The 13,017-nt window shown below is 38.2% G+C and overlaps 1 protein-coding gene across 19 annotated transcripts in view; it reads right to left on the bottom strand.

The window, feature by feature from the left end:
- Kcnh8 (potassium voltage-gated channel subfamily H member 8) overlaps positions 1-13,017 on the bottom strand; it is a 413,545-nt gene that overhangs the window by 207,086 nt on the left and 193,442 nt on the right. For all 19 annotated transcript variants that reach the window (XR_004112587.1, XR_004112585.1, XR_004112584.1 and 16 more), the window contains one exon: positions 2,422-2,549. Coding sequence is in view for 3 of the 19 variants with exons in the window: in XM_031348795.1 (XP_031204655.1) it covers positions 2,422-2,549 (128 nt within the window). In the remaining 16 variants the exon portion in view is untranslated. The remainder of the gene's footprint in view (positions 1-2,421; positions 2,550-13,017) is intronic.

Raw genomic sequence — 13,017 nt, 5'->3', positions numbered from 1 at the left:
GCAAAAATGAGAGACCTTTGTCTCCTTTGCAGGGGATAGAGGAAGGGGCAGAATGGGAAGGAAACAAGAAAAAGAGGAGAAAGTGGGAAAGGGAGAGGAAACAGGGTATTTACTCTTGGAGACAAAGGACTGATTGGATAGAGAGGAGAAGACATGGCCCATAGGCAAAAGGCAGTTTATAAAGGGAAAATCCCACACTAGGATGAAGTGTTTAATTTTAATTGGTCATGTTAATTAGGTGAACCAAAGGGGGTTTTGATGGCTAGACTTCAATACTTAGATAGCTGGACTTTGGTAGGCAGCCTCCAGAGGAGGAAGTGGCCATATAAGACAGTTGACCTTGGAGGTAGCTTTAAGAATGTAGTTTAACAGCTTTTAGCAAGGTAGAGGGAATGGGAGAGAAGGATGAGGTCTGCCAGAGCCATCTTTGTCCTCCTCAGGCTGGCTAGACTCCCTTCAACACTGATTTCTGCTGGACAGACTTCTCATTTCATAGTGTAAGTAATCAAAAATCAAAATGAATTAAAATTGCTTTCTAGCCACTTCCAGGTGAACTTAGAGCCTAAGTTAAAGGTATTTCATGCCATCTTCAAACTTGGACACAAGCCTAAAGAGTTCTGTTGCCTGTGATTGCATGATAGGATCATCTCTGGGAAAGTTAAGGTCTGAGCCCCTTAGCTGATTTTTCCACTTTGGAGAGTTTTAATAAGTTGGGGTTGTCCCCATTGTTAATGATGGAGCTAATAGAAACATCCTTGGCACTGGTGTGCCATGAGTATTGAGTAATACAATGTAAGGAAGGAAGTTTTAAATAGCTAGTCTGATAAAGTGTTGGTGGTTCTTGTGTGCATCAGTTATTGCAGCTTGAATTCCCCTGAGAGCATTTTGACTGTAAGTGCAGGCCTTTTGTGTCCTTCCTCCTCTCTCCCTGCTGTCTGATCCTTAGCTGCTCTCTATCCAGGTGCGCACAGTGACTGAGGCCAGTTTGGACCACACCTGGTTTCCAAAGTTAGGGCTACTGTGGCATCATTGTCTCTGACCTGACTCAGCATTCTTAGTACTACTCTCCCTTCTGAAGTTTATACTTCTAAAATGAACAAAGGCAACTAACTAAGTCACTAAGGAGTGGGAGTTATGAGTTTTTTAAAAGAGATTTTTAAGTAATACTTTATATTTGTTAAACTAGAGGGGAAAAGAGCCAACTGCAGTTTAAGTTCACTGAGACATGCAGTGACTCTCACCTAAATGATTCTCAACTGAAGCAAGAAGATGGTGTGGACTTTTGGCATAACCAAATCTTTGCATATAGATCACACACACACACACACACACACACACACACACACACACACACACACACATAAAATTGTCATAGTAAGTTAGGACAAAAGCCCAAACCACCACTCTCCACCAACTGGACTCAAGTCTCCATAGGAGTACACGTCAGAGCAACCCAGGCCTGATGAAGAATCTTGGGAGCATGAGGGGACTGGAACACCAAGTGTGACTTCCAGAAGCCACAAGCCACACCCCATTTGCAGCATTCTCAAATAGCTCCCCACACCCTGGGTTTATACACCTTTCATTTTTCACTATAAGCACAGAAATTGAAACTTTGCACACTGGGAGGAAGGCTTGTTTCATCAAGACATTGGGTCTAAGAAAAGGTCATCATAGTGCTGAGTCTGTAAAAGTCGTTAGGAAGAACTCCGTGTTCTCAGTTCCCAAGACAACTGGACCGATTCTAAAGTTCCAAAGGAGTTCTGCTTGCTGGATGTGACTGTTCCTGTTTCCACTGACAAGTTAGACTTCAGTCTTCAACCCATAGTCATCCTTACTAAGCAGCCACAGTAAGTATCCCTTACTCTAATTCACTAAAAATGAAACATTTTATACAACCTAATCAGATAGCTTGTGGTTTCCAATGCAATGCTCCACTGCCTGAAAGTTCCAACTGATTTCTATAGAACATGACATTTTAAATGGAGTGATTACTTTTATCAGCTCATGATTTCCCTCAATAACAGTTCTCAAGGGAATGGCAACAAGTGTAACATTGACACTGAAATTAAATTTAAAAAGTTGTAACTAACTGATAATAACTGTGAACAGGACTTATGACAAGGTCCTGTTTCTCAAAACACAGAGTCTGTCTGCTGTGGCCCTCCCCACACAATAGCGCACTCACCCCATCAACAATGTAATCTTTGTGCTGTGCAAACACTACGATTGCACACTTTTTACAGAAATGCCTTGTACTGCTGACATTTCCAAGTCTGTTATTTACAGGCAGATGCAAGCCAAAGTGGGAAAAAGAAAGCTAAGAAATTCAATAAAGGAGTAATTGGAACCATTCTTTAGTGGATCAAGCATTGCTCTCTGGGGGGACTGGTCTCCACAATATACACACACAGCACCTACATTATTTATTTTCAATTTGTTCTTTTCTCTTCTTTGCAGGTGTCCCGAGATGTGGTAAAGGACAGCTCGGCTCCGTCTCCGGGCTGAGGCAAAGTGGCTCCCTGCTCTTGATCTTCCTTTGGCTCTGTCTGGAGGGAAATAAGACTCATAAGAAACCAAAGAATGCAACATTTCAGTGCAAGGATGCCAAGTTCTCACAGGTCATGCAGAAGAACATTCAATATTTTATGTATTATCAAACACTTAAAATTATCTGCTGGCTTCTGATGGCATTTAATTTACTTTTAGATCAACATAATTTACTTGTCTTTCATGATTATAGTAGCTGTATTGTTACTTAAACATCAAAGTAAACTGTGCATGAGAACAGAAGGATGGTGAGAGGTTCAGCAAGCACAGGACTCTGCCTCCACTCTGCTCTTTCATACACGTAGTGCTATCTTTACTTAACACTTAGAAAAGCTTTTTCCCCCTAGATAATGCAATTGTAAAAGTCACATTTATAGTTATTTTGTGTCAATAGAAAGTTTATATAATAAAACTGTTTACACATTTTACTAGTTAGCTTTGTGAATTTTACTATCTCCCTATTGTGAATGTTAAAAAAATTAAATCCTTGAGCAGTCATACAAATTATTTTGATCACATTTATCTACAATTCATCCCCTTAACTCCTATAATTTGTCCCTATGTCCCTAAGCCCTAATTTTGTGTTTTCATGTATTTGTTTTATTTAATAAACTAGTGACTTCAACTTGTGGTGTCTGTTGTAGTTTTTCATCTCAATTGAAGGTTTCTACTCCATCTTCTAACATTTAGTTTCTAGATAAAAGACATACAACTTTTATATTAATAATAAGCCTTTAACACATTAGAGCTGGGCAGATATTAAAATCTACTTCTCCATCAATAACCCCAAGTTATAACTATAGATTCAAATAATTGAGAATATTAAAACCCATAAAAGGAAAACACTGAATTACTTATTATAGTTGTTATCTTCAGATCAGTTCTTTTTGTGTTAACATGCATCTTACATGTCCCACTTAATATTGTTAGTAAGAGTAACTTAAGTGTAATTCAGTGTACAAACAACCTGAGTTTTGGGGCAGTGTCTATAGGAATTTGGCAGGACCAGCAGTCATGTTATGAAATGTCGGTTGGTTGCAAAACACCAAACATACTTAAAATGATCTTAAGAAATCAACTTGAATACACACTTAGAGTCAGTTAGCCAGTTCCCTTCTTATGAAGAAATCTAATTAATAGCTGAGATTTTCCAAATCAAACATCACTAATTTCATCATCTTAAGAAATGCCCTCAAAGGAGAGTGTTACAGAAACATGTTTATCTTAGTCTTGGCTCCAAGTGGAAGCAAACTCTCTCCCCTGAAATCTGTCATTACAACTAAAGCCTTCACCCAGGCCTGGCTAGGAAAACCACTCCATTTACAGGACTTAAAATTGCCCTGCTTAAAATGGTTCTAGGTTTTGGTTCCTGACCAAAGAAACAAGCAAAATTCAAAATTAAAATAGTTTACAATGCAGCTTATTCTTTAATAATATATGTACAAAATATTTTTAGAGATATTCAGAACATATACATGTGAACACATGAGTAGACACATCTGTACATGTGTGTATACTTGGGCAATGACTTCAAGGAAGTCAAATATCCACAAATAAGTCTTACAAATTACAATCCAGGCATGGCAGGGTGTCACAGTCCCATCTGACTGCACTTATGTGAATTAAACATAAAATGAAAGAAATAATGCCTGTCTATTACTACAGAAATATGTCATGAACATAAATTTAGAATACGAGCAACAGAACATCACAGAGATCGTGGCAAGACTTTTTTGTTATTTATTTATGGGGATTCAAAACTAAAGTATAGTGTTTAATAAAATGTAAGTGATGTAAAATGGTATGCTACCAAAAGTGCCAAAGTGGCTAGGGAATGTCATCTCTAGCTGGCCTATTACTACACTTATTAAGTGGTATTTGTCAAATTGCACACAATGAATGTTGAGGTGTATTCTGCCTTGAACAAATAGTCTATGGTATATATATTTTGCATTTTAATTTTGAAATCTTTTGCAACAAAGCCTACCAGGAATTGAATAAACATTCAACCACCCATTGTTTGAATACAGACTGTGACAGTTTTGGGCAGACAAATCTTAGTGTGTCTCTGAGGACACAGTGGAAGTCAGGAGGAATGTAAATGCCTGTAGATCACCTGGGGTCTTCGCAGCTTTGTTGGAATCTGCTTCCTGGCACTCGGTCAGTACTTCTCGACCTTCAGGTCAAGTAGCCCTTTCACAGAGGTCACCTAAGACCTTAAACCATGCTTTAAGTATTAGAAAGACACAGCTTTGGCTGGCCTATAGACACACACAATCACAGTCAATATTTTGCCCTTCTTTGTTTTTTCGTAAGAGGAGCTTTTGAGCCCAGGATGTCTTCTCTCTAGGAGATGAGAGAGGGAGCAAATGGAAAGACTCATTCAGTGCGGGAAGACAGAGAGTGCACACTTCACTTTCACTTAGATCCTCCTAGCCATTGAACAGTGCTTCTCTACCCCCTCTAATACTGTAACCCTTTAGTAGCATTCCTCATGTTGTGGTGACCCCCACCCATAAGATTATGTTGGTTACTACTTCATAACTGTAATTTTGTTACTAGTATGAATTATAATGTAAACCTATGTGCTTTCGGATGGTCTTAGGTGGTTGATCACTGTTAAAATGTCCATTGACTCCGAAAGCAGTCACAACCCACAGGTTAAGAAACACTGCTCTACATGAAATGAATATTAAGATATAGTAAAAAATTGTGAAGACATTCACCCAAGTGAGGAAGAAGAAGAAAGACTGTACTATACACATTTCTTACCATCCATCTTTTTCAGACATTTTAAAGGCCCGTGGTACAAAACTTTAAGGTAACACATAATTCTCTGGTTATTTTTCAGTGATAGGAGTGAGAGGGTAGGGAGTAAGGTCTCATGTCACTTAGGCTGAGCTCCAAATTCTAATGTTCCTGTTTCCAGCATGTGACCACTGAGGTTACTGTTGTGTTTCATCACACCAATCTCAGGAACAAATAACTCTATTAATAGCTTTCTGAGAACAACTCTGAAAACAACAGGTGTACAGACTAGGTAAGTAATATACAAGAAAACCATGTACCAACATTTTTATGCATACAGAAAAGATCCTAAATAAACCATTAGCAAATTGAATACAAAAATTAATTTAAAATTATACCATACTCATTCAGGTTTGTGACAAGAATGGTTCCACTTCAGGGAATCTTTATATATTAGCATGCATATTAAATTACAGAGGTCACCTGATCATTTCACTAAATATGGTTATAGAACTCCATAAATATTCCTTTTAAAAAAGACCTGACAATCAACAATTATAGCAATTATCTCTGGTCTGATAAAATAATCAACTACTTGTAAAGAGCACACACACACGCATACACATATACATGATAGTTTTTATAATTTACTAAGAACAAAAAGAAAAATATTGAAATGAAAAAATAAAAGTCATTATGGAAAATAACAAAAGCATACAAATTCAAGGTAAATAATGCTGGGTACCCCCAATATGGATCTCTATGCATTTCCTCCTATATTTTTCTGCATTTATTCATTATGGACTGCACTATGGTAAGATAGGTGTGGATATTAGTTCCTAGAATTTTAAGATAATATATTTTTACCAAAGCTATAAATATCAATGGTGTAAAATAGGAAATGAATTCTCTAATATTATCGCCCTGGCATAACTACACATTTTGATGATCTCTAGTTCTTTTTCTTGAACTTTTCTTTTTGTTTTCGAATCTCTGACCTCATAAAAAACAATCAACATGGGAACAATCAGAAGTAACAGCTATACAGACAGTTTATGATGAAAACATGTCACACTAAGGAACCTGACAAGAAGCATAAGGCTGAATTCATTCAACATAAATTTTATGTTTTTATTTCTTCATGATTGATATGCTAAATGAGCATCTGCTCACCCAGTAACCCTGCTTTTGGGACTGGGACTGGTTCGGTGGTCATGGAAAGAAGACTTAGTATGAAAGAGGCTTTGCTGTTCTTCCACAGGACCTGCATACAGTTTCCAGTACCCAGAGAGGCACTCATAATCTCCTGTAACTCTAGCTTTTAGGCAGGTGACATCTTCTTCGTCTTCTGAATACACTACACACATAGACATATGAAAACAGAGACATGCATACTACACATAAACAAGAAATAAATAATTTTAAGGCATAAACAGAAATCCAGTGACAGTTGGCAAGGCCATGGTACCCACTAAGCCTTTCTGCCTAGACAAGCCAAAGGACAAAGAAACAGGAGGGCACAATTGGCATTCTGTTTGCCCACAGTCCTCACTCCTTAGCTCTCAGTCCAAGCTCAGCTCAGTAGAAGAACATCACCTTGAAAAGGGCCACATTTCTCTTCCAGAATATCCTGCATTCAATGTCCAGTGAGAATGGGGGTGTTACAGGTATGTCATGGAAGATTCTGCACTGCACCAAAAAAATAATAATCAAATAAAAGATGACTCAGGCTACCCAGTTTCAGCTGGTGGTGAATGAATGTAGAAACAGTAAATAATCTTGTATTGCATTGCAATCTAACCTGGTTCTCCACTGTCATATAAGAACGAGATTGTTGATGTATTCACCCACTCCCCTCTCTTAGGCCCACTTTACCCCTACACATCCTCCTCTTCTTCCCATGTAGTCACCCCCTACACTGTCATGTTTTATTTGGGGGTACAGGTCCTCTCCAAGAATATCTGCTGTTCATGATTACATTGTCATATCCATCAGACAAAAGTTTTGTCAGAACTATCCCCATTTGTCATCTTTTAAAATAAACCTTAAGCACCAAATAAACCATATAACCAGTATAGAACCAATTTCCATATAAACCAGTAATTGTGTCACTAGAAATATCCTAGAGAAATAAAGGCATGTGTTCCACCTTCCAAAAATTTGAAATAACAACAATATTGTTCACTTAGGAACGTTTTGACAAACTGGTACAGCCACATCAAAGTGAACAAAAAGAGGCAAGCTCTTAAATCAGACAACACTAAAGATGGGGCTTCAGTACAAAGTCCTTCAAAGCAATCACAAAAGCTTATGTTTTGTAAAACTTCTGTAAGGTAACAGGTGGACAGCCTGATGGAAGTCAGAGGGAGACTAGGGGACTTGTTTATCAAGGGGTGGCAAGGAGGGATAAACACAAACAGGGGCTGTTGGTTCAGCCTGTTGTAAAGAGTTTGTTTCTGTTTGCATGACCCTTGGTTCCATCACCAACACACACACCCACACCCACACAAACATGCAAACACAAAGTAACCCTAATTAAATAAAAAAGATATAAAAGCAATTACCAATTAAGAAAAACTCAGTGTCCTGAAACATCCAAAAAGTTGGAGTTGTTTGTTTGTTTGTTTTATGTGGTGTGGCTGTACATGCTTCTAATCCTAGCATTTACACTGTAGAGGCAGAAGGATTGGGACCTCAAAGCCTGTCTAGGCTACATTGAGACTCTTTCTCAAAATAACCTTTGTATTTGATTTAGGTTTTGCTTTAATGTTAGTGGCATCCAGATATGCTAGCTCACCCTTATCTTTAATGCCAGCATGCAGAAGAAACAAGAGATTTGCTTTGAGCTTTAGGCCAGCCTGGGCAAATGTAAGGCTCTGTATTGATGGCGGGGGGGAGGGGTTGGGGGAGAGAAAAGGAAGGGAAGGACTTTGTGCTGGTGTAGCTCCTAGAGCTGCACACATGACTGACCTGCTGTCTAGTTCTTGACAATACACAGAGTCAATTACATAACTGGCAGCCACTGTGGGAATGGGACAAAGAGGATAGAGGCCTGACTGTACTGTCCTTTAGCCTTCCTGGGAGCATGCATTTCCACTTCCCAATGAGTCTTTTCTTCTAGACTGTGTCCAGTGTTAGTTAATCTTATGAGAGCTGTTTTGTGAGGTCCCATTAATTGCTCTCAACCTTGAGTAACCCAAGCAACCTTGAGGAACAAAAGTCTGGGACTGGTTTTTCATGTGCAATGGTCCTGGCTGTGCCTGCAAGTTTGTGGTAGCTTAGAAGAGGTCTTTCCCATAGCATTTGATTCTCTCCACTCTTATAAAAAATAAGTCACAATGAGTTGATCTTCTTAGATAATCAACTCCAAGTTTAGAAATCAACAACACTGTCTCTTGACATAAAACGCATCACAAAGATTTTCATTTATATATGTATATGGTAAATGTGTGTATTTTGTATCTACAACCCATGTGCCTGGTGCATACAGATTCACGTTTATTATTTATTATTTTTTCTAATATCTAAAATAGAAACTGACTATTCAAAGGTTTGTCAACATTTTTCCCTGGTGAATGAACCACAAATGAAGAGGAAACCTTCTCTGTGCAGCCAGCTGTATGTGACATCTGACATTTGAACTTCAGGGATTTTTTTTTTTATAAGTCTGACAGGAGGTTCTTTTGACAAATATACCAGCACGATTTCTATCTCTCTACAGAGTTTTCAAGAAGCCATGCATATGGTTTAATTATGTATCCAGGACACATGTTCTATATAGCCCCCATAATTATTTTTGATTTACTAATTTCTATTTTGCTGAATATTTTTAGTACATATGAAGAAACAATAAACAAATTAAAACTGTTTAATTTGGTTAATACTGATTCTGAATACATGACAGGAATGCAAGAGACACATTGGGCTTATTCTCTTCTGGGGTTCTGCATGGTCCCACTGTGAGGAGGCAGCTAGTCCCTGTCCACCTTATTCTATAGGTAAGCAACAACACACAACATTTAATATGCTCATGAGGTTTTGTTTTGTTTTTTTCTTTGTCATTAAAAACTCAGAAAAAATAAAAAAAAATCATTGTCAAAAGCAACTTAAATCTAAAATATTGTGTTTTCTAAAAATTACATTGCTTAAAGTATATAATGGGATATATGAAACTCATGTGATAATATCTTCCATTAATAGGATTGTGTTTTATATGCTTTTCTAACATAAGAACAAGGTCCTTTTGACCCTCTCTCTAACAAAATACAGTTTCAAAGTAAAGTGTGTGGCTTCTAAATTTCTTTTTTTTTTTTTATCTACAGCTATTTTATCTTTGAGGTACTTTATGACTTGATCACCCCTTCACCTAATGTTGATTCCAAATTTTTACTATACATCTGGGTCACCTGTGGGTACTTGGACCTTACATCCCCTTCATATTGATGAGACAGGAGTTGCTTCTATCATGGCCTCTGCATCAACTGCTTCAGTCAGTAGAAGGTCATTGACTCTACACACACACACGCACACACACACACACACACACACACACACACACACACACACACATCCAAATCTATTTATCCACTATAAGCAAAAAATAAAAAAACCCATAATTAAGAATTTAGCTTTTGAAGGAAATTTATAAAACATAATCAAAATGTAGAATCAACAGCCTAAAACATGTTGATACTAGCATTATGTAAGGTAGCTATTTCTCAATTTCTATATATTGAAGAGCCTGGACCAAACCAGGGTTTGGTCCACCTTATCTCTACTAAACTGATCATCATTTCAAATATCAACAGAAAATCAGAAGAAGGTGGGAAGAAACAGAGAATTGTGGGGTGTGGTTTGTCAACCTCACAGAAAATGGAGGCTGAACTCACAGTGTTTATAACTGCTTGCTCAAGACAGCTTAGCTCAGGGATAGAGATGGGGACTCCCATCTCTATCGAGCAGAGGACTCCATAATCAAGCTCTTCATCCACACAGAGGATTATTGAGTGTAATTGCTCTTTGAGAAGAATTTGTCTGACCAAAGAAAGTTAGGAAGGAGTTGTTATACAAGAACTGGGTAAAATGTGGAATGGTTGCTTTAGAATTCAGCAATGAGAACTCTGCTTTCCTCTGAATGGAAGGCATATTGCTGAGTTAGATGAACTCAGGAGAATGCTGGGGCACCATTATAAGAAAAAAGTCCTTTTCCTTGAGAATGGGAAACAAAAGTGTCTTTAATAGTTTTTAAGTACAGCATCCAAGCAGGAAATAACTGGAATAAGATGAGCTAATACTCTGAATCATAATTTAATTTTTAAAGAATTAGCCATTATAATGAATTCTTGACATGAGGAAAAATGTAGTTTAAATAGGCACACAAACACATAAAGCAATGAATTTCTTTTGTACAACCTAAAAATGCTTAATTGCAAAGTGGCACTGAAGGGCTATGCCCCTCACTGATTCTTACTGTACATTTCCATTCTTCAATTTTTAAATGATGTTGATCACAGAACAAGGAAATGGGTGCCATGATGTCATTGTTATTTAAGATTATTCACTTGGATTAAGAACTTTCATACTATAGTCCAATTGACCTCAGAGGCACAATCCTACCACAGACTCTCCTTCTTAGGGTTGGAGGGTACACTAGCATACATTGTCATATAATACAGAAACCCTTAACATTAAAAGACAATGAAGTTGAATGTTGTTAATATATGAACAGAACTGTCAGCTCTATGGGGATTTCTTTAAAATAACTGCTTCCCATCCTTGAAATTAAATGTTTAATATTTAAAATAAAAACATTGTATCCATTAGTTAGGAGAAGAGGTAACAGAAATAGTTTTTTTAAAATTTATATTAATTATTAGTAGTATTGTTACAGTTGAGGAACTGTCACTAGGAAATTCAATTCAGGTTTGACTTCATAACCTTCCTACTTCACCCTAAAGATTTCTGGACTTTTTTGTTTGTTTGTTTGCTTGTTTTTTACTATTTTTTTATTAGATATTTTCTTTATTTACATGTAAAATTCTCCTTTCCCAGGTTCCCCTCCAAAAAACAAAGAAACAAACAAAAACAAACCCCTGTTGCCTCCCCCCCTCCCCATGCCTGCCACCCCACCCTCTCCCACTTTTTGGCCCTGGCATTCCCCTACACTGGGGCACAGAACCTTCACAGGGCCGAGGTCCTCTCCTCCTATTGATGATCGAATTTGCAATCTTCTACTATATACATGCTGCCAGAACAATCAGTCCCACCATGTATAGTCCTTGGTTGGTGGTTGAATCCCTGGGAGCTCTGAGGGTACTATTAGTTCATATTGTTGTTCGTCCTAAGGGGCTGCAAACCCCTCAGTTCCATTGGTCCTTTCTCTAACTCCTTCACTGGGGACCCTGTACTCAATTCAATGGATGGCTGTGAGCCTCTACATCTGTCTTAGTCAGGTACTGTCAGAGCCTCTCAGGAGATAGCTATATTTAGGCTGGCTTGCCCTTCCTTCAGTCTCTGCTCCATAGTTAATCTCCGCAACTCCTTCTGTGGGTATTTGGTTCCCCCTTTTAAGAAGGAATGAAATGTCCACCTTTTCGTCTTCCTTCTTCTTGAGTTCCTTGTGGATTGTGGGTTATTCTTCCTGTATTACAAACTTCTGGGCTAATAACTACTTATCAGAGAGTGCATACCTTGTTTGTTCTCTGTGATTGGGTTACGTCACTCAGGATGATATTCTCCAGATCCATCCATTTCCCTAAGAATTTCATAAATTTATTGTTTTTAATAGCTGAGTAGTACTCCACTGTGTAGATGTACCACAATTTCTGTATCCACTCCTCTGTTGAGGGACATCTGGGTTGTTTCCAGGTTCTGGCTATAATAAATAAGGCTGCTACGAACATAGTGGAGCATGTGTCCTTATTACATGTTGGAGCATCTTTTGGGTATATGCCCAGGAGTGGTATAGCTGGGTCCTCCTGTAGAACTATGTCCAATTTCTGAAGGAACTGCCAAACTGATTTCCAGAGTGGTTGTATCAGTTTGCAATCCCACCAGCAATGAAGTAATGTTCTTCTTTCTCCACAACCCCTCCAGCATCTGCTGTCACCTAAGTTTTTTATCCTAGCCATTCTGACTGGTGTGAGGTGGAATCTCAGGATTGTTTTGATTTGCATTTCCCTGATGATTAAGGATGTTGAACATTTCTATAGGTGCTTCTCAGCCATTCGGTGTTCATCAATTGAGAATTCTTTGTTTAGCTCTGTACCCCATTTTTTAATAGGGTTATTTGGTTCTCTGGAGTCTAACTTCTTGAGTTCTTTGTATACCTTGAATATCAGCCCTCTATCAGATATAGGGTTGGTAAAGATCTTTTCTCAATTTGTTGGTTGCTGTTTTGTCCTATTGACAGTTTCTTTTGCTTTACAGAAGCTCTGCAACTTTATGAGGTCCCATTTGTCAATTCTTTTTTTTTCTTTTATTTTCTTTATTTACATGTAAATTTTGCCATTCCCAGTTTCCCCTCCAAAAAACAAAGAAACAAACAAAAACAACAAAAACAAACCCCTGTTGCCTCCCCCTTCCCCATGCCTGCCACCCCGCCCTCTCCCACTTTCTGGCCCTGGCATTCCCCTATACTGGGGTACAGAAACTTCACAGGGCCGAGGTCCTCTCCTCCTATTGATGATCGAATTTGCAATCTTCTACTATACACATGCT

The sequence above is a fragment of the Mastomys coucha genome, unplaced genomic scaffold, assembly GCF_008632895.1.
Source record: "Mastomys coucha isolate ucsf_1 unplaced genomic scaffold, UCSF_Mcou_1 pScaffold3, whole genome shotgun sequence".
NCBI lineage: Eukaryota > Metazoa > Chordata > Mammalia > Rodentia > Muridae > Mastomys > Mastomys coucha.
The sequence above is the reverse complement of the archived record's forward strand: the minus strand, read 5'-3'. Positions and strand labels throughout refer to the sequence as shown.